At 34.6% G+C, this 21,670-nt stretch overlaps 1 protein-coding gene across 11 annotated transcripts in view; it reads left to right on the top strand.

Annotated features, from left to right (window-relative positions):
* INTS6 (integrator complex subunit 6) overlaps positions 1–21,670 on the top strand; it is a 110,572-nt gene that overhangs the window by 17,934 nt on the left and 70,968 nt on the right. For 10 of the 11 annotated variants that reach the window (XR_006821478.1, XR_006821479.1, XR_006821476.1 and 7 more), the window contains exon 4: positions 4,263–4,352. Coding sequence is in view for 5 of the 11 variants with exons in the window: in XM_046028162.1 (XP_045884118.1) it covers positions 4,263–4,352 (90 nt within the window). In the remaining 6 variants the exon portion in view is untranslated. Of the gene's footprint in view, positions 1–4,262; positions 4,353–13,523; positions 13,652–21,670 lie in introns of those variants that run through there. The other variant, XM_046028166.1, reaches the window with a different exon arrangement.

Below are 21,670 nucleotides of genomic sequence, written 5' to 3' on the forward strand. Positions count from 1 at the left end.
TTGAAATGTTAAATAATTTCTTATAAAACATGAAAAAAACCCCAGTCTTGTTTTACTGGTAGACAACCAGAAATGTGTTTTAACTTGTCGGGTAAAACTGTTGTGAGAGAAAGATGCCAATTATTTCTTGTGCTTCTGCCAAGAGTAAGTGCACTACCAAAGGCAGGGGAGGACTAGCGTAAAACTGAACCTAAGAAGACTTTGCTGCAGCAACATCATCTGATCATTTTCTGCAGTTGATTTAGAACCTTATGCTTAAATTGATTAATTCTAACACTTATATATAGAGGTAGGGATAATTTATTCCTGAAGAAATAAAAATCCTTTTGTATATATATTCATTAAGTCATTTTTCTAATTTTTATCGTGACTAATCCTGTTGCTTTTCTTTGTGTGGTTCTTGACTAAACTCATTTCAGAGAGGAAGAGATCTTAAGCGTGGTAGGGTTAAATAACAGGTGAAATAAGGGTGGTCATATTTTTCTTTACTTTTCTCTACTTTTGATCTCTATTTGAATTTTCCAAAATTTAATGCCATTAAAGAACTGAATGTTGTTTTATCTTCCTTTTGTATATGCTCTTTGAAAATAGGCTGAAATTATTAAGTTTTCAAAAGTAGATGTTTATATATATTGTGTTCTGTTTCAGTGTGTTTTTTTGGAGGGGAGGTATATTGATTTATATATAGAAAAATTGGGTAAGAAATCACAGAACAACAGGAAACTAAGGAAAGGAATAATTCTTCCGTAGTTAATTTTGCTGCAGATAGAATATATTAAATAAAAGTAAACTGATGTAACACCATTCATTGCTGGGTAAATATGCCACAGTCCAGGTTGGTATAGAATTGTATTCAAGGGAATTTATTTGTCACCAACAGGACTTTCAGATGATCGTATTTGGAGTTGGATTAAGGTTTTGGCTGTGCCAATTACCAGCTGGGTGATTTTGGATTATGTTATTTAATCTCAGTGAATATTTTACTCACCAAGTTTTTAGGGTTAAATGAGATAATACAACTGTTTTATTGTTGTTATCAAGTACCTGATTATTCTAGTAATTTCAGGCCTAGCCTCTGTGGAAAGTATTATGTGGATGACTCCAGTAAAGTTTCAGCTAAAAGCTTACTGTCAAGAAAATAACTTTTTTATTTTGATGTTTGAATTTAGCTTAAAATTTTAATACCTCAAAGACTTGGCTAAATTTTAATTCATTTTAACTTGATTTTTAGATACTATGGTCCTTAAGAAAGTGTGTATTAGTTTTTGGATGGACATCATCATCCATAAAGTTCTTTTTTTTTTTTCTCCTAATTTAATTTATTTATTTGACAGAGAGAAGAGAGTGCATCTGCACACAGGCAGGGGAAGTGGCAGGAAGACAGAGGGAGAAGTAGACTCCCCGCTGAGCAGGGAGTCCAAAGCTGGGCTCCATCCCAGGGCCCTTGGATCATGACGGGAGCCGAAGGCAGACGCTTAACCTACTAAACCAGCCAGGCGCCCGCATCCATAAAGTTCTTAATACGTCATAGATCATTGCTCTTTAGTTATAGATATGACTAACTTGCTGGCCTCTGGAGAATAATTCTCAGTGTACTTACATAGGAATAAGAATTGATGGATGTTATACTTTTATTCAGAAAATATGGAAGAAAATTTTGAGTTGGGTTAAAATGTAGAGGTGATACAGAAACACTGTTGCAAGTATTCAGTCCATGTTGTGGTGGCTTTAAGAGATTTACAGATTTATTTTTGAAAGGCAGCAAGTCATACAAACTAGTTTTAGCTTAAAGGTGGAAGCAAGATACAATAATACTGAAGGTAGGAGGACGTTTTGATCTTTTTTATCTCCCTTTGCCTATTTTTGATCTACAGTCATATTTGTAAAGATCAGAAGAGGGTTTTTGTTAAATGCACACTTACCATTTGTGAGATTTGAGATTATCATACACCTAACACAATGCCTGATATATGATCGCCACTCAGTAAATATTTGAATGACCAACATGAATAAATGGACAGTGGATGACAAGACAGATATAGAAGGCATCCTAGCAAATTCTTAGCAAATTCATAAGTTAGAGAAGGTATTTATATTGAGGTAAAGTAACATCTATATATTTTTTCAAAGCTTGTTGTAGTTTGAGTAATTCTAAATGGTTTTGCGAACTTGAGTAGGTTTGTATTAAACTACGGTTGGTGAATCAGTGATTGTTTAAGTGCTCAGTGTGCAAATATTTTATGCTCAGTGCTGAGGAAGAAATATAACATGATCCTTGCCTTCAGTTGATTCAAACACATGAAACCGTAGCAAATAATACAAGATAGTGTATTTTTAAAGAATGTTGGTAAAAAACACATAGCAGTTTAACCATCTTAACCACTTTTGAGAGTATTCAGTAGTGTTGAGTATATTCATATTGTTGTGCAAGATGTTATATATTAAAAATAATTTGAGGAGAGAAGATAAATGCTGTAGGGGGTAATCAGAATGTACTCCATGTGGGGCACCTGGGTGGCTCAGCGGGTTGAGCCTCTGCCTTCGGCTCAGGTCATGGTCTCAGTGTCCTGGGTTTGGGCCCCTCATCAGGCTCTCTGCTCAGCAGGGAGCCTGCTTCCCCTCTCTCTGCCTGCCTCTGTGCCTACTTGTGATCTCTCTGTCAAATAAATAAAATCTTTACCAAAAAAAAGTACTCCATGAAACTACTTCAAATCCAACTTTATTTGAAGAAATATTCTATTGTATCTGTATTTTTACTGAGTCTGAAAATTGTCATTATTAGGATTTGATGAGGAAGAACTAATTAAGGGCAGGCTAATCAGGGAAGGCTTCATGGAACAGGACTTAAATTGGGTGTGGGCAGAGAAAAAGAAAGACATTGTATTTGAGGGAGCCAGTCGAAGCTCAGAGGTGAGAATGAACATGTCTGTCTCTAGGTCCATGAGAAGGTATGTGCTGTGATATGCTAGTGATTGAGAGTTGTATAAATGTAAGGGAAGTTTATTGAACCATAGAGTATTACATGCATGTAACCCTTCCATATCCTTGCTATTCCAAAAAAGGTCTGTGAACATTAGCATCTCCTAGGCTGCAATCGTGTTAGAAATGTGGAACCTTAGTGTTCATCCCAGATCTGCTGAATCAGAACCTTCATTTTATCAAGATTTCCAAGTGATCTGTGTGCACATTAAAATTTGTCATATGCTGTTCTACATTGTATCCAGCAAAACTTCATTCTTTCCTTTCTTGAACAGTGTTAGGAGAAAAGAGTTTTTGATACTTTGGATTTCAAACACAAGGTTGACCCTCTTGAGCTTCTTTCCTTTGGTCATAATTTTGTCTTAAATGTGCTTAAATGGGATATTGTTTTGCTCCTTGTTTGTCTTAAATGTGCTTGTTTATACAGTTGACCCTTGAACTCCATGAGGGTAGGGGTGCCGTTGCTTAATGCTTCATATAAATGAGAGCCATTTGTATGTAAGAGATAAACTTATGTTTATTTGATTCCCTCACAAAATGCATCCCCTAGAATTGACCATAGTACTCAGAGTAATGTGGCCAGAGATTTGAATGGGAGTTACTGAAACTATTTCATCCTGCATATAGAGCGGTTAGAGTTTTGTGCTACCGTCTTCCATTGCCTCTGCTATTGTTTTTGTACCTTCTCTTGCTGAACAGTTTAAGTAACCATCCTTTTTAATTTTTCAAGTTGGCCTCTCATTACTTTTTCGTAAGCTTAGAAGAGCCATACTGTTCCCATGGAACTGATTTTAGAGCTCTTCCGTCCATATATCCAGTCACTTGGTTAGACACTTTGATTACAAGCATAAATTATATTTCCTCGTAATGTTCACCTACTATTTTGGCCTTTCTAAAAAGTTTGTCGTAAAAATACTATTTTAATTTTTAATATCTCAGTTTGTCAAATTATTAGAATTGAATGTAGGGTCCCTATTGACAAATTAAGTACTTTTAGTTACATAAATGTAAATGCTCACCGTAAAAATTAAAATAATACAGAAGTGTATAAACAAGTGTAAAAATACTGTCTTTTCCTCTACCTAATCCCATTCCTTTAAGGTTAACTTCTGTTATGTGTATGTTTCTCTTGGAATATTTTTTTAATGTACAAAAGTATATACTACACATAAAACTTGACAAGAAAGGTAAATTTATACAGTGTTCTAAGAATTGGTTTTTTACTCAGAAAAATTGAGCTGATGTCCAGACCTTAATATGATTGATGTGTTTATTGACTTTAGGGACGAAACCCTTTTTTCTTGGAGCCGGCAATAATTATTACAATTACTGATGGGAGCAAGCTGACTACTACGAGTGGAGTCCAGGATGAGGTAAGTTATATTCGTATCAACATAGATTATGCAGTTGCAGGTGAAAAATTATTATTTGTGTATATTGCAGGATATTGAACACCTTCAATAGATTTGATTATTTGATGCAGTTGAGAGTCACCTGTCTCCCAGGACTTAGCAACGTCTCTGTTTGTAGCACTGATTGCCAGATTTTCATGACTAGGAATCCCTTCTGTGAAAAACTTTTGAGCCTACCTCCAGTTTCCAGTCGTATGTGTATTTTTGAGTTTATGTGAGGGTGATAGTGTCAGTTCATATAGTACATTATTTAGTGAAAAGGAAATTTATTTTCAGGTTGAAAAAAATGGGCACAGTGCTCTTAATAATTCCCATATTTCAGTGGATTGTCAGTCTGCTGTGGAGACGACTGGACTAGACTAGAGCAAAGCCAAGAGAAGGTTAAGACCAGGAAAAGTGAAGGTTTTTAGACATTTTTATGTAAGTCTTTATAGTAAATAATATCTAGCTAACTTCACCTATTCTCTGCTAGCATGGAGTTGCAGAGTTTGTTGTGTGTGGTGTGATAGGGTAAATATAGTAGATTTATTTTAACTTTAAGCTCTTTTTACTGTAATATTTGAACTGCCCTTGAGCCTTATACAGTTGACCCTTGAACTCCATGGGGGTAGGGGTGCTGTTGCAGTTGAAACTTTGTGTATAGCTTTTGACTGTCTCCAGATTTAGCTACTCAGTAGTCTGCTGTTGATGGGAAGCTTTACCAATAGCATAAACAGTCAATTAATACATATTTGTATGTTACATGCATTATATAAACAGGAAAGTAAGCTAGAGAAAAGCCGTTGGGAAAATCATAAGGAAAGGAAAAATAACAATTTATAGTACTATATTTATCAAAAATAATTTTCATGTAAGTGGACCTGTGCAGTTCAAACTCAGGGTGTTGAAGGATCAACTGTATTTGTTTTTCAAAATATGTTTATATAGATAGGAGGTGGTTTAGTCTACCCTTTTTACTGTTTGCATTTGCTTTAGAATCTTAATTCTTATATTTACAAAGGGTTTAAGTAGGAGAAGTATATAGTTTCTAAATTCAGTGATTTTTAGAAAGACTTTCATTTGTATGATGTTGTGGAATGTCACTTGGACGCAGAGTCAGGACATGTGGGTTCTGGTCTTTGTTCACCTCCTTTCCAGCAGTGAACTGTGTACCAGTTACCTAACTTGTCCAAATTTCTTTCCTTATCCTTGAGATAAAATGGTAATTCTGTCCTTTCCTCATAGGGTTGTTGGAAGACTGAAATGAAGAAATATGTGTCAAAGTGCTTGCTAGGCTGTAAAGAAATGAGCACAGTATTGTTCTATCATGAAGCAGTGGAACCAGTAGAGTTGTCATTACCTGATCTTGATTTGTTGGAAGAGAACCAGAATTGTTTTTATTTGATCAATTGTTATTAAAGGGAATTTAGAGTTTGGTTCATGGAGATAGAACTGAAAAATTTAGGTAGATTAAAATTCATAATTAATTTATAGTCTGTATATAATGAGTAGCATTGGAATGCTACATAGCAGAATCTGAGGGATTTCTGGACTTCTTGAACTAGGTTGGCATGTATAGCCAGTTATGTCCTGCTGCTGTTAGGAACAGATAGACATTAATTATATATATGAACAAGCAGTAGAAATGTTGCTTCAGTTTAAATTTGAAACTTTGAAGTTGATTTTTCCCACTTTACCTTCCTTTTTGAAAAATTTGACAGGAAAATTGGATTATTGATAAAGTATTATTAATAGAACACATATTAATTACTTTAACCTTTTTTTATATCAATGAAATCTTTTTGATTTTTTTTTTTTATCCTTAATGATTCTGATTTGTAGTTATGATGACTGAAAAAGTATTCTATTTTTTGTTGTAAAGTATTCCTACTTGTGAGATTATTCAGGGTGCTTTGTCTTACTGCCTTTATAGAAATTCCCTTTGGGGTACAATATATTTTGTTCCCATATATCTGGATCTGTTTTGTTTGTAATATTTGGCTTGTAGGAACTCCTTGAACTTTTAAACATATTTTGAAATATAAATGGATGTTGGAATTGTTCACCTTTCTTCCCAGGTTTTTGGGAGGGATATTGGAGAAGTGGGACTGTGTGCTTACAGTAATCTATAACTACCTTGCAAGTAAGATTGGGATTTTAGTTCTCTTTTGTCTTCTGTGATAGTTAGCCTAGTACTAGCCTAGCCTAGTACTGAGAACAGGGCTTATAATAAAAAGTCTTGATTATAGATACTATTGTATTGAGTTTGGTAGTCATCAAGATGAAAATTGATTACTGTTACTTATCTGTGGTAGAAGATTGATTTGTTTTAAGGTAAAGCTTTGATATGGTAATATAGTTGGAAGGTCTGTGAGTTGTTTTGTTTTTCAAGGTTAAGAATGTCTTTGATCCTTTGAATATTTGGTTCTTAATGTCCCAACCAGACTTCTCTTGTGGGGGTAGAGAATGCACCCCAGATGTACATATAGTTGGAAGCTTACTTTTTGCTAAAATACTGGGAAATGTTGGATTGTTCTAACCCAAATAATTAAGATATGTGATTCACTTTAAGGAGTCTTTCAAATCATAACAAATGTAAAGATGCTTTTTGTTTTGCTCTCGTATGTATGTGTGTGTGTGTGCACACTACATATGATCTATGTTGTCATAATTTCTAGGGAATAACAGAATTTTACATTTTGTCTCTTTCTCTTCAGATCTCTTAACCCTGCCTTTGGCAAAACTTTATTCTTTTTTAGATTTATTGAATGAGTGAATGTATCAGTAATTTCCACATTAGGTTTGTATGTATATAATTTTTCATTGGCTCTGGCTGCTATTGATGTGACCTATTACTAATATTTATGGAATTGTGCATCCTACCTGAATGATAACCTTTGCTTAAGAGTTACACTATTTCACATGGGGTATTGTATCAGATCTGTTAGTGCTGTTTTTCAGGAATACATGTTTCTGCTGCTTTAAAATCATCCTTGTGGTGCATAAGGCAACATAGAACTCATGTGGTCTTACTTTGTATTTTTACAAATGAGGATATTGAGACCCAGGGAGGAAAGTGATTTGCTCAAGGTTATAGCATTTTTATTGCCAAAATCTGGATTAGAATTGATGTAAAATCGAAAAGACATTCAGCAACTGCAGACCTGTGTTGTTTTTTTTTTCCTGTTGTATCTCATGCCTCTATATTAGATTCTGTTTTTTTTTGTTGTCTTAAGTTTATCCTCTGTTTACCTGATTCCCTGTTTATCTGCTTCAGCTTTCTATACAATTGTGATGTAGGTGTTCTGTTCTTGTTCACTAAGTGTTCATTGAATGACTATTATGACCAGGGCAGTCATCTCTAGTCAGTGAGGGTAACAAAGATGAATAGAGTAGATTTCTTGTTCTTAAGTTCACAGTCTTTATGGGGAGATTGCCTATTAAATGGTTTTATAAATGATAAAGTAGAGATATATACTAAGTGTAGGGGGGAACTGAAGAGGGAGGGGAGGGGCTATTACCTGTTCTGTGTATGTGTGAGTTAATGTGTATTTTGTAATGTGAATTTTTATGGTCATTTTAATTTTGATTACATTCAAGGACTGTGGATGATTTAGTATTGGGATGTGGCTCTTAGCCTGTATCTGTGAAATTTATAAAGAAACCTGGTATAAAATTGTTTTGAGCCTAGAAAATAGTTCATGGAAAAACTTTGCCATATTGTCTCTTGACCTGGCTGAGTCTCTTCAGGACAGAATGACCCAGTTTTTTATAACTTATTTGTCAAAATAAGATGGGGATACCATTTCCTCCCTGACAGCACATCACTTAGCAGTGTGTTAGGAGGTAGGAGAGTAATAGCTTTGTATTGTAGGCAAAAATCTTGAGCTGTATATCATCTTTCTATCTTATTTCATGACTTTAATTATCTTTTTTGGCTTCATCTAATGAAAGTCAAGGCAACTGTCTGAGGTGTCATGAGTTTGTTTCTAGTGTTGTATTTTTGGACAGCTCTCTAGGACTTTTGGTAACTGCTGTGTTGGAAGAGTATGTGTGTATTTTTTGCCTCTTTTTTTTTTTTTTTTAAATGTTGCTGTTTGATAACACTGGTTGTTTGCAATATTTTCATGTTTGAGGAGTGAGTTAGATGGGACTTTGAATTCTGATACACTAGAAAATTATATTGCTTACCCTCATAGTAGTAGTCCTTGATGTTGATAAGCACACTATGGCCAATTACTCACAGTACCATTTGTCATGTTATTGTATTGATGTGTCAGATGTTTTGGTAGAATCACAAAATTGTAATTAGAGTTATTGGAAAAAAATTTTCTGGTTTTAATTCTCTGCAAAGTTCCTTTCTAGCACTGTTTTGCAATGGAAAACTATCTTAATGTGATTCCAGGAACACATAGCTAACTATATTACTCAATAAAGTAGCCAGAAGATATCCTGCCAGTACCTTCTTGGCTATGAATGACATTCCAGGATAGTGTAGCAGTTATTTTTCTCTTCCTTGAAAGTGCTAATAGTAGTATTAGCTTTCAAATATTGAGATTTCTATATGCTGAAAAATGTTTCTGTGTCTATCAATGTTATGATTGCCCTGGAGGCTAACATTTTAGAGAAGATATTTTCAATAAAAAATAAAATGTTGGCTTTTGATATTAAAAGTTTTGCCTTCCTATGAACTTTTCCAGCCTTTTAAGACGAATTAGGACAACTACGTTTATAACTTGTTGGCAAATGTTCCGAAAGGGCATGTGTTTGTAGAAACAAAATGTTAGAGTAATCTCAGCTATGTGTGCAAGTGGCTACAGATTAGGGTCTTCTATTTCAATTGGTGAGCTCTTAAAATTGATGTAGAAGTCCCATCAGTCTTTGAGATTTGGATTGGTATTAGTGATTTTTCTGGATCATTCTTTGCAATGTAAATGGTTTTACTTTTTATAAGGATGATCTGCAGGACCATTAATTATAGTTTATATTTAATCTTTGTGATCTGTATGATCATGCAATCCAGGTTTTTTTGAGTTGGGTTTCCAGGACCTGAAATAATTCAGAACCTCATCTCGCCCTCCAGAAAATGTTTTTGTTTTAGTAAAGTCACAAAAAATATGTGTATGACACTCAAGATTTTTAAAATACATGTTTAAAATAGTTGTTTTTTTCCCCAGTACACTTAGAATTTTGGAGCAACTTTTTCTCTTTTTTAAAAAGACCTCTGAGAAATCTTGAGGAATATCATCGTGGTATGATAGAATATATCAAACAGATATGTGTGTAAATGCATTTTTGAGTTGTCTTGTTTATCCTTTAGCACTGGTGCCTTTTCATATTGATATTACTAGGGGCTCAGTAACAATAGCTCCTGTCTTACTAATTTGTGGTTGAAATGTTCTATATGTACGTACAGCATTACTATATATGTCAGTTTCTGTCCGTTCAACTTTCCAGAACTCTTAGTAAGAATTTGTTGGTTGCATTTTCTATTTTATATCCATTCTGATGGGCCCTGTTCTCTCAACACCTGGATTTATTATTCCTGGTGTGCTATAGAAATGTATATATCTACAATTATTAGTATATTGAAAATATGTAAATTATAAAGAAGATGATGATAAATGTTTCAAATTTAATAACTATAGTGAATTTCAGCAACACATTTGCAATACTCTTATTGAATATATCTTTTTTCAAGTTCATGTGGAAAGAAAAACTCTTTTTTAAGGATTGCCTCTAGCCAAGCACTGCAATAGAATAATTTTTTAAAAATGCTAGGTGACCACTCTTTAGTGAAACTGTATGGCTACAATAACTAATCTATTATCTAGAATTCTGTGGTAAGAGATATTGAAGCAGTTTTTATTCAGAGGCTGAAGGAATTTCACCCTTCCTTTATTAGCCTGTCAGAACCAATAAGTAATCAGAGACACTATACATGTAAGGAAAATTTTATTTAGAGTTGTTTCTTTTATCTTCTGATTGTAGCTCTTCCATATATAGGCTACTATGATGTTTAGAACATTTGTTTTCAAATGGTTGCATCAGAATCATCTTGGGTGTTTTATAAAATGTATATGGCCTAGTTCTAATTCTGGAATTCAGTTCTAATTCCGAAATTCAGTTGATCTGTACAGGGACTTAGGAATCTGTATTTTGAAAATGTCCCAGTTGATTCTGATACACAGATTTGAATAGAATGTAACTGTAAATATATGTATTTTTAAACAATAATATATGCATTTGAAAATGAACAACTGTAGCAAAACAAACATTTTGACTTTCAATACTAGCAAAATATTTTATATAAGATAAAACAATCTTTGGAATTGTTAAACTTGGGAATGGATTTCCAAGGAACATGGAGTAAGTCTTCTGTGAATATTGTGTTTGATTTGGTTTAGGATTGAGATTATTGGATATCCCCGAAATACTAACTTCTGTGCCAACTGCAGTTAGTCTGTATTTATTGCTTTTATGGTATGCTGAATTAGGAGGACTCTTTGGCCCTGAGTATGAGATGAGGTAGAGGAGAGGGTAAGAAAAGGGGAGTAATTAATTCATATTATTTGTCGTATGCTTGCTGTCCCTGTCTTAAGGAGTTTTTATCCAAAGGATGGCATAGTATTCTGTTATCCTTATTGTGCTTTTTTTTTTTTTTTTTAAAGAGAGAGAGGGATTAAGAGAGTGGGTGGAGGGGGAGGGTAGAGGAAGGGAGAGAGAATCTAAGCAGGCTCCATGCCCAGCATGGAGCCCGAGATATGGGGCTGGATCTCACAAGCCTGAGATCAGACCTGAGCTGAAATCAAAAGTCAATGTTTAACTGACTGAGCCACCCAGGCACCCCCTTATTGTGTTTAATTCCTGGTTTGGATGTCCATAACTAGTCTTACTTAAAAAAATTTTTTTATATATATTTACATATATACACATACACACATTCATATACATACATATACATACACACAACATACTTGGCTCAGATGATGGCAATTTATAAAGAATTGGTGATGGTTGTACTTAATTTTTGGTTTCTTAGAGAGTTCCTGCTGAAATACCCTTCTATAATGAAGTATTTTGATTTTGAATTCGTAATGTATATTTTAGATTTATTCATCAGTCTTTTTTTTTTTTTTATGAGGCATAGTAACTTTGGCTGTGTACAAGAATAATGGCGCACCATACATTTATATTAGTACTACCATGTTCTAGGTGTCGGGGACACCAGTGGTGAAATCAAGTAAGGCTCTTGTCCCTAGAAAATGTACTTGAAGACTGGCAAATTTTAATAAGCATTTGTATACACGAGATAAACCTCATGCCAGAAATAAATAGAAGCTCTTGAGAGAGCATAACCAGGGGAGATAAGTTTTGAGAGATGAATAAGAAATTGAGCCATGACATTTTAGAGAGAAGGGAATAGCATACAAAAGTATGAAGTCGTAAAAGCAGTGTATGGGGAGACTATAAATTATATGAGTGGAGTATAGAAAGCATAGGCAGGGGGAGTGAGGGCTTGAAATGTAGGTAGAAGCTGGACGATAATCACCCTAAAGAGAATGGATCTCATTCTATTAACGTTTGCAAAGGAGATATTGAAGGTGCTTGGTAATCAGGCAAGTCACATGATCAGATATACATTAGTAAGCTTACTCTGCAACCAAGGGTGAAAGAAAACAGGTTGAAGGATTGTTAACTGGGAAGAATTCACAAACAACATGGAATACTCCAGGAAAAACACGGGAGGTCTAAAACAGCCAATGCTAGACAGAGATGCAGAAATGTGAGAGATTTGATAGGTATGCTAACTATTCAGGTCTTTAGAGATGGTAAGGTGGGAGGGGGGAGAAAAGAAGGCAGTGTTTAGGGTTCTGAACCAGGGTCTAGGCTTGAGTTTCAGAGGGTTTTGTGAATTCCCTGAAAATTTAATCTAGACATTGTCCATTTGTGCAATTATGCACATTCTTCTGGGGGATGGAGGTCTGTCACTTTAATCATATTCTCAAACAAGTAAAAAAGAGAAGGACAGATGAGTAATATTTTGAAGATTCCAACCTGAGATCTGTGTAGATGTTGGTAGTCTGAACTTAAATGGGGATATTGGATACATAGTAGAAAGGAATATAAAATAATTCTTTGATAAAGTATCATCTTTAGGGTACCAGTGTTTTAAAGGAATTATGAGCCAAATTTTTAAAACAATAGCTCAAAGACTTTTTCTTGCCTTTTAGCATTATGTCCTAGGAAAAGTATTTTGTACTTAAAAACAGAAATAAGCAGAATTTTATCTCTGGATATTGATAGTTCAAGTGTTTATTTTGAAGCAGATTAAATAAATAAGCCTTAAGTCATCTTATTACTTATTTATCAGGTCTTTAAGCTTTTAAATTTAAAGCCATAGTGATGTGAACATTTAAAATTGTTCCTCTCAAGTAAGCATGAACATTGAAATTCAGAATGCTGGGACAAGAGCATTGTGTGTGTGGGGACACTTTGTGCTAGCGATAAGTCATTTAAGGAGGATGCCAGCCCAGTTTCTTTTCTTTTCATCTGTATGTAATTTAAGAACAGTTGTAGATCAGCTTTAACTGCACTAGCAGTTTTCTGCCAGTTAAACTCAGTGAAAGTCAGCCCGTCAGATATATTTTATGTCACTCTAGGTCAGATTATAGTTTGAGAGCATGGAAAGTGGGGTACTTGCACTCCTGGTGAGGTGCACTCACGTAAGCTGTAGGTGGCTAGTCTTTCACAAATACCTTCATTATACTTAGTTAGCTGTATTCCATAAATACGTTTTTTAATATAATCTTCCATTCTCAGTTGTTCTCTTGATGTAATAAAATAGATTTAAAAATTTTTAGATTTGTGTAATAGGAATAAACTTTATGCAGTGACTGGAACTATGATCTTTACATCAAGGCAAGGCTACTACATTTTGTTCTAGACAAGGCTGTTTTGGTTTATTTTTCCCCACGCTCTGTCTTTTCAGGTTGAATTACTGATTTTCCCCCCTTTGTTTTGTTTGTTGTGGTTTTGATGTTTTTTTTCCTTTCAGCTAAAGGAGCAGCCCAGTGGTTTTCAAGAAGTGCCAAAGTGCACTGACTGTCTCATGATGACTGGTGCCTCAGGGAGGGTCATGATTCCTGGATACAGGATCGACCTGATCCTGGATGTCACTTCAAGCAGTCAGATCGTGGGGAAAAGCCTTGTCTAATGGCTAGCCTTCCTCAAAAGTCTGATGCTAGTCATCTCGGAAGGCCTCAGAAAAAGCCTTAAAGGTGAGCAGAGTAGAGTGTAGTTCTCTCTGGGGGCTGTGACTATTTGTTGGAGAATATTATTCAACATAGAATGATAACCCTAACCTGACAAAGCCCAGGTTCAGTTTGGTAAATTAGTTCATAAATTTGTTGATGATGATGATCAGACCCCAATTTTTGAGTTATTAGAAACTAATAACCTCTTAACCTTAAGATGTGTAACGGGAGGAATTTGGTATTTCCTGGGCCCTTCAAACCTTAGACTAGGATCTGTTGTCTTAAAGGGAAACAACCTATTTTCATAGCCAAGGAACATTTTGGTTATAGAATTGCATTATAAGTATAGATGGATTAAAAAAAAAATAACTAGTGATGTATTCTCTTAGTTTATATATTTATCATGTATTGATTATCAGGCAATTGGGCTTAGGATTCTGAAGGACAAATTTGCATTTGATTTGTCAGTTATAGTAATTTTTTAAAAAACATAACCACCTATGAAGCAGTTTATTTATGTAGCTCATATTTTATTACATTCAACTTAAAGAATATTAGGACTGTTTCATTATTTGAATAACATTTTTAGCTCCATAAAAAGACTTTTTAGAGATGCTTTGAGAATTTTGTTTTGGAAAAAGCTTAATTCTAGGCTTCATTCTCTGTGCTTTGAAGCATTTACAGAACTGTTGTTCATATAATCTTGGTTGCCAAATTTTCAAATAAATTCTAAAATTTACTCGAAAACATCATAGGTTTTATTTATTTTTGTTGCTGTTGTTGAGTCTCCTGTGTTAGAAAAAAAAATAATATGGGCGTGCACTAACCCCAATTTTTGTCCATTTTTATGTTTGGATATTATGTATATATAATTATGTACATGCACATACCTGTATATTAATATTAGAAAACATCTACAAAAATAGAAATTTTAAAAGATGAGATGAAAAACTTAAAGGAAAGTCTGTTAACTTTTTTCCCTCACATCATGATGTATACCAGGAGTATGCAGACTTAAAGGACCATGTAGTGAATATTGTAGGCTTTTCAGCTCACCTGGTCAGATAAGAACTGCCCCGTTCCACTGCTGTAGGGCAGAAGCAGCCATGGACAATGTGTTAAATGAGTGAGTGTGGCTGTTGTCAATAAAATTTTATTTATCAAAACAAGCCAGAAGCTGGATTTGGCTGCTGGGCCGTAGTTTGCTGACCTCTGAAGTATACCCTGTTTTGAGACCAGTACCCTAGACCTTGAATTGTATTAGACTGCTTTCAGGCCCTTTTCGCCATGAATTTTAGAGTGCAGTTGGTCTTCCTTAATGAAGTGAGCAGAAGAATGCTAGTGGTCAGCATGTATTCAGTTTAATTGAACAAATACTGAAAACCAGTGATGTTCAGACAGAAGTTGGACTTCGAAAGATTAATTTAGTTTGGGAAGTAGATGAGTGCAAAGGCATAAAAGTCACAGAAGAGAGAGTGGGGGAACTGTATATACCTCAGTACTGATAGTTGGTAGTGTTTAGTAAAGAAGGAGGAAATAAGACTGGGCGGACGACCTGGACCCCTGTGTATGCCCTGCCAGGGGATGTAGATGTCTTAGAGGTTGATGGTAATAACTATCGAAGAGATTTTAGTATGGAGGAAAGTGATCAGATTTGGATTTTAAAAAGATAGTAGTGACAGTGTGGAATATATGAGGAGTTAGGTAATTTTGGCAACTTTTTTTTTTTTAAACCTTGTAAAAGAGGATAAAATTGTTTGTGGGTTCTTTAACACCAGATACAAAATAAAGAAACTTGGAGTACTATTTAGCAAGAAAAGGAAATGGACTACTGACATGCTATATAACATGAATGAGTCTTCAAAACATTATGCTAGGTGCAAAAGGCCACATATTGTTTGGTTCCATTTTTATGCATCGTCCATAAAGTAGATTAGTAATTGCCTGGGGTTGATGGGGGACTGACTACTGATGGGCAGAAGGGATCTTTCAGAGGTTTGGAAATGTTCTAAAACTGAATGGTGGTGATTGTTGTGCAACTCTGTAAATTTACTAAAAATAAATTGGACACTTTTAAAATGGGTGTGTTTTTCAATATAGTTGTTAAAAAATTAGACCTTACCATTGAAATTTATTGGAGTAAAACTTTGTGAAAGAAATTATTTTCGTATCATTGACTGCTAAGTAATTTAGTTGCTCTTTTCTTTGAACAGATTTTGCTGTTAAACTACTAGAACCAAAAAACCTTTTTTTTTTTTTTAATTTAAAGGATATACACTGTAACTACGGAACTGTAAGAACTACCAACTAAATAAAGCAGATTATTACCAAATTTTAGAGAATTTGCTTTGAGTTTAATAATTTTTTAATTTTCCATACCTTGTTCAGTATCGTGAAGAGAACCATCTTAAATGCTGCTTGTATTGGATAATAATATTAAAAAACTAGAAATAGCTTAAGGAATATATACTTGATTTTTTTTTTCAAGGAAATAAGTGCTAAAAAAAGAACTTGAAGTATGATGATTCTAAAAACCAGTTGCTTTTCCATGATATTAACAGTCATTGAGAATGAATGAAAAGAATACAAAGCAATTGGAAAATGATTAATTACAGTAATTTATTGAGGGCTTACTATATGCTAGGCACTGTTTCTTAGAAGCAGATTTTTTCTGTGTTTCTTTTATTCTTGGCTGCCAAAATAATTTATGAGGTTGAAAGTAAGCATTAAAAAGATAAGTAATAAATAAAACTTAATTTTCTTCCTTTTTGTTGCTTAATTTCACATCTCACTTAATTCCCAGTTCTGTGAGAATGAGGAAAATGAGTCCTGGAATAGCTGATTCTCAATGAGAGGCATGGCTAGGACTAGTCTCTTGGTTTTTTCTTTTTACTTCAAGTTTATTGCTTCTCACACTGTAATGTGGAATTTAAAAACAACAAAAAAAAACCCCATACAGTACTGCATAAGGATAGACATCTAGATCAATGGATAAATTGAGAGTTCAGAAATTTATGGTCATTTATACATTTATGGTCATTTGCTCTTCAACAAGAGAACCAAGAATTTAATGGGGAAAGAATAATGTTTTCAGCAAGTGGTATTGGACAACTAAATATCCTTATGCAGGAGAGTGAAGTTGGACTCTTACCTGACACGATATACAAAAATGAAATAAAAATGGATGGGCAATATAAACGTGAGAGCCGAAACTTTTGGAAGAAAACATACAGACTAAATCCTCATAGGTTTGGATTAGGCAGTGGTTTCTTAGATTTGACCGAAGCACATCCAAAGAAAAATGAGAAAAATTTGACTTCATCAAAATTAAAAACATTTGTTATTCAAGATATCATTTGTGATATCAAGAAAAGATTATAACAGAATAGAGAAAATATTTGTAAATCATATCTCATAAGGGCCTGCTATCCAGATTATAAAAAGAACTGTTGAAACACAAAAATAAAAAGACAGCCCCATTAAAATATACGCAGTGGATTTGAAATATTTCTCTAAAGACATGCAAATTACCTGTAATCACATGAAAAGATGTTTACCATCATGAATCATTAGGGAAATGCAAGTCAAAACCATAATGGGATACCACTTTATACCTATTGTAGTGGTTATAATAAAAAAGATAGTTAATAACAAATGTTGGTGAGAATGCAGGGAAATTAGAACTCTCATACATTACCAGTGGTAATGTAAAGTGATGCAGCAACTATGGAGATAGTTTGGCAGTTCCTCAAGAAGTTGAACACAAGAGTTATCCAATGACACCCAAATTCTACTTCTTGGTATGTACCCAACAGAAATTATAATATATCCATATAAATGTCTTTATCAGCATTATTTATAATAACTAAAAGTAGAAACTGGTGAATGGATGAAGAAAATGTGGTATATCACACAATGGAATGTTACTTAGCTTAAAAGGGAATGAAATTCTGACACTACAACATGGCCGAAGCTTGAAAAACACGCTAAATGAAATAAGCCAGATACAAAAGGCCAGTCACTGCGTGATTCCCTTTGTTGGACATCCTCAGAATAGGCAAATCCATGGAAACAGAAAAATAAAGTGGTTGCTAGGGCTTGAGGGTAAGAGTTGATGCTAATGCGAATGGGGTTTCTCTTTTGGGTGATGGAAATGTTCTGAAATTAGCAGTGGTGGTTGTGTAACTCTGCCTCCCTGGTTCAGCCATTCCAGAAAATGAAATGGAGAAACTCATATCTTTACCCTTACATACCTTATTTCCCTCTCTACTGACTTTCTTAAATTTCCTTATCCTTTTCTTGGCAAATTTAGAAATTACTTCTGATTCTCCTTGATTTCCCTACCTCTTTTTTTGTTCCTTAATCTATTACAGTCTAGCTTCTGATTGTGCCATTCTTAATAAGGTCACTAATGATTCAGTCATTGGTTTTTAATTTTTCTCTTCTTTGAGCCTCTGCCAACATTATTGAACACTTTCTTAAAAGTGGCTTCTGGGCTTACACTCTCCGGTTTTCATTTGGCTTTTGGTTTCATTTAATCCTTGATCTTTCTTTAATCTGCTTTAAGCTTAGATTTTATTTTATTTTGCCTTTATATTTGCTATGTTCCTTTTAGGCAATTTCATTTATTCCCACAGTTTCATCCATCAGTAAATACAGATTTCTAAAATTTGTTTTGTTAGCCATTACCTTTTAACTTTCTTTTAATTTTTGATATGGTAAGCATCAGTAGATAGACAAAACCCTCATAAACAAAAGCTCTTTAGGGTCCTCAGTAATTGTTAGGCATGCAAATGATATTATTGTATAAAATGTTAGAGCACTGCTTGGAGGGAGCATGTATATATTTTATTGAGATATAATTAACATAAAACATACTAGTTTGGGATGTACAACATAATGATTTGATATTTTGTATATATTATGAAATGAGGCCTGCAATGAAGTCTAGTTCACATTAATTACTACACAGAAAACTTTTCTCCCTATGATGAGAACTTTTAAGATCTTTTAGCAACTTTCACATACTCAATACGGTATCAAGAGCAGTCACTGTGCTGTCGGTGACATCCCCATGACTTCTTTGTTTTATACGGAAGTTTGTACCTGTTGACCCCCTTCTCCCATTTTGCTCATTCCCACCTGCCTTTCTCTTTCTCACTGAGTTTGATGCTACTTAGGCATTCTCCCTTTTGCCTTTATTTCCTACCTCAGGATATCTGTACTCCCCTTAGTAGGCATAAAAGGCCCTTTTCCCATGGTTTATTTGGTTTACATTGCAGCTGAGTGCTTCACCAACAGCAGAGTGTCCCTGTTGTTCATTTAGTCTATCCACACTCTTATTTACTGGCACCTGTTGCATAATTCTGGGATGCTTCCTATCTCCTCCCACCTTGCTCTTCCTAGAACCTCAGTATTTGTTAAGACTACCTCCTGTAAAGCTTTTAGGCATTTAGTTATATTTTCTTCTCTGTATTTTTAGGGCTTAATTCTTAATCACTCTTATCTCGGTTTATATTCATTCTTTTACTTGTTAACTTTTCTCACTTCTTCTAGATGTTGTGGTGGCCTCTGGCAGGCCCTTCAGTTTGGAAACTCCCACCCTTTAAGTTAGTTCTTCAGCAATTTTTTCCCCCATCTGTGTCTCTGTTCTGACTTCTGAATGTATCCGCTACTATTACCATCATTATCGTCATTCTTAATCATTTATCTTTCTGTCCTACTTCCATCTTTGTCTTTGTTATTCTTTCTTGGAGTTTTCCTTTACTGGATTGGTAAAGGGCTTGGCTTTTGCTAAGATTTGTATATTGTCTTATTGAGGTTAAATTCACATAACATAAAAATTAATCATTTTAAAATGACCAATTTAGTGGTATTTAGTACACCTTTCCTTTTTAACAAAACTCATGTCAGAAAGAAATCTAAAGATGCTGTAACAGACTGCATTGGTTCTTTATCCTAGCAAATGCTAGGATAGGTAGCTTTCTTTCATACACTTTTTTTCAACCAGATAGTTTCAGTTTTGGTATTTTGGGATTTTAAACTGTTCTGGGAAATAATCAGGAAAATAACTGAGGATTATGATTGTTGAAGGATAAAACCTTAGGGAGAGAAAGGAAGTTGAAGGACTAAATCTTGAGTCTTAGAACTATTCTTACATTTACCGGGAAGGAAGAAATCAAAATGAATCTAAGGGCTTGATCCTAGTTATGTGGGTTTATTGTTGTTTGTTCTGAGGAAGAGCTTCTGTTAAATTTGAGAAAGGATATTTAAGAAATACTCAGTTTCACCAAAAATGTTAACATTTTATTTGAAGCTTTTGTCCCATCTACATTATCTAAGCAAATTGAGTAATTGGTATTAGAGTGGGGACTTGATCCTGGAGGTGCCAGCTTTCTATTTCTTAAATCACAAAGGCTTTAGAATTGGTTTGATTTAGAATGTGTGCCCCCCTGCCTTTAGGGCACATACAGTGCCTCTCCTCTTTGAATGCATATTTAATACAACAGAGCAAAACAAATTGACAAGCATCTAGTTGAACTTCCAAGGATTCTGAAAGTCTTCTGGCAAGTTTATTTTTTAAGGTATTGGTTCTGCTGCTGTAATTGGACAAAAGTAATAGTGGCTTAAAAAGATGGAAAGGTTTTTCTCTTACATCAGGGACTGAATTGGTTAGTGGTCTGGAGGTAGGGTGGTTCTCCGAACTGTTGCTTACTTTCGCCCCAGCTTCCTTCTACTTTGTTGCTTTGTCTGCCTTTATTTGAATGGTTGATACTGGTTTTACAATACACTCTACCTAGTTCAACACTATAACTGAATTTCAGCCTGTGGGAAAGAGTAAAGAATGTGGAGGGCAGGCAGCCACCTGATATGAGCATGACCTAATAGGGCAGCTCCAGTGGGAGTCCATCAACCAGAATTTGACCACACTTACTGTGAGGCAGAGGGGGAAATGTAAAGTCAGCTTGGGTGCCCATGTGTCTAGCTAAAATTTGGGGCTTTTGATTAGCGAGAAGAAAGATTAGATTTTAAGAAGCAGTGAGCAGTTTCTGAAATAAAATGTAAAAAAAAAATTAATTTTATTTTAAAAGCTTGGAAACTACTTTCTCATATGACTGACTACTTGTTCTAAGTTTATCTAGTGCATTTCTGCCCTGGACCTGGAACATATCAAGTTCTGTGTATTAAGAAATGGTATATGTATATGGAGATCATAACCTGGGTTTTCAAAGTCAGCTGTTGAGTTTGTCATTGTTTTGAGGCCTTTTCAGTGGACAGTTAGGAAATACATTTTTTTTTTCCCGAAAGAGAAAGTGTGTCCTGAATTCATACTAGTATTTCCGATTAAAATTTAGGGTAGGTATTTGTTAAAGAATATGATTATGTTATAAAGACCCAAGTTTGATTCCTGGCTTTGTAGCTAATTAGAGGTGTAACCTGATTTTTTCTTGTTTGAAGCCTTAGTTTCCTCAACTCTAAAATGGGGATAGTAATAGCTATATCTCATGGTTGTTGTAATGACTAAGTGAGATAATAAAGGCTTAAGAGATTTTGCTGTTTTTATTATTCTCTATCACATTACAGAAAGGAATAAATTCTAATTCTTGTAGGGATCAGAGAAGGTTTGCTCATGAAGGCAACAATGATGCTTTCAGGAAAGATGGGATTTTACTGGGATATACAAGTTTTTGTGGAAGTATCAGGACAACCAGAGACTAGCCAGGGAGTGTGATCTCCGTTGGTTAAAACTGGAGCATAGGATTTTGTTTTGACCTTTAAAAAAAGAAAGAAAAGAAAAAAAGCCCCTTTCCTTCATAGCATTTAGCATAATGTCTATTGCATAGTAATCTGTGTACCTATCTGGTTTATGTCAACCAGCTTTCCTGCTCCACAAGGGCAAAGACTATCCTGTGTTCTTTTGCTTACCACTGTAACCCCAGTGCCTGGCAGAGAATAGTCGCTCAGTTGATACTCATACTATGAATGAATTTTTATAGCATTTATAAATAACAAAAAATTTAGCATTTGATTATATACACATAT

Source organism: Meles meles, chromosome 14 (genome assembly GCF_922984935.1).
Source record: "Meles meles chromosome 14, mMelMel3.1 paternal haplotype, whole genome shotgun sequence".
Taxonomy (NCBI): Eukaryota; Metazoa; Chordata; class Mammalia; order Carnivora; family Mustelidae; genus Meles; species Meles meles.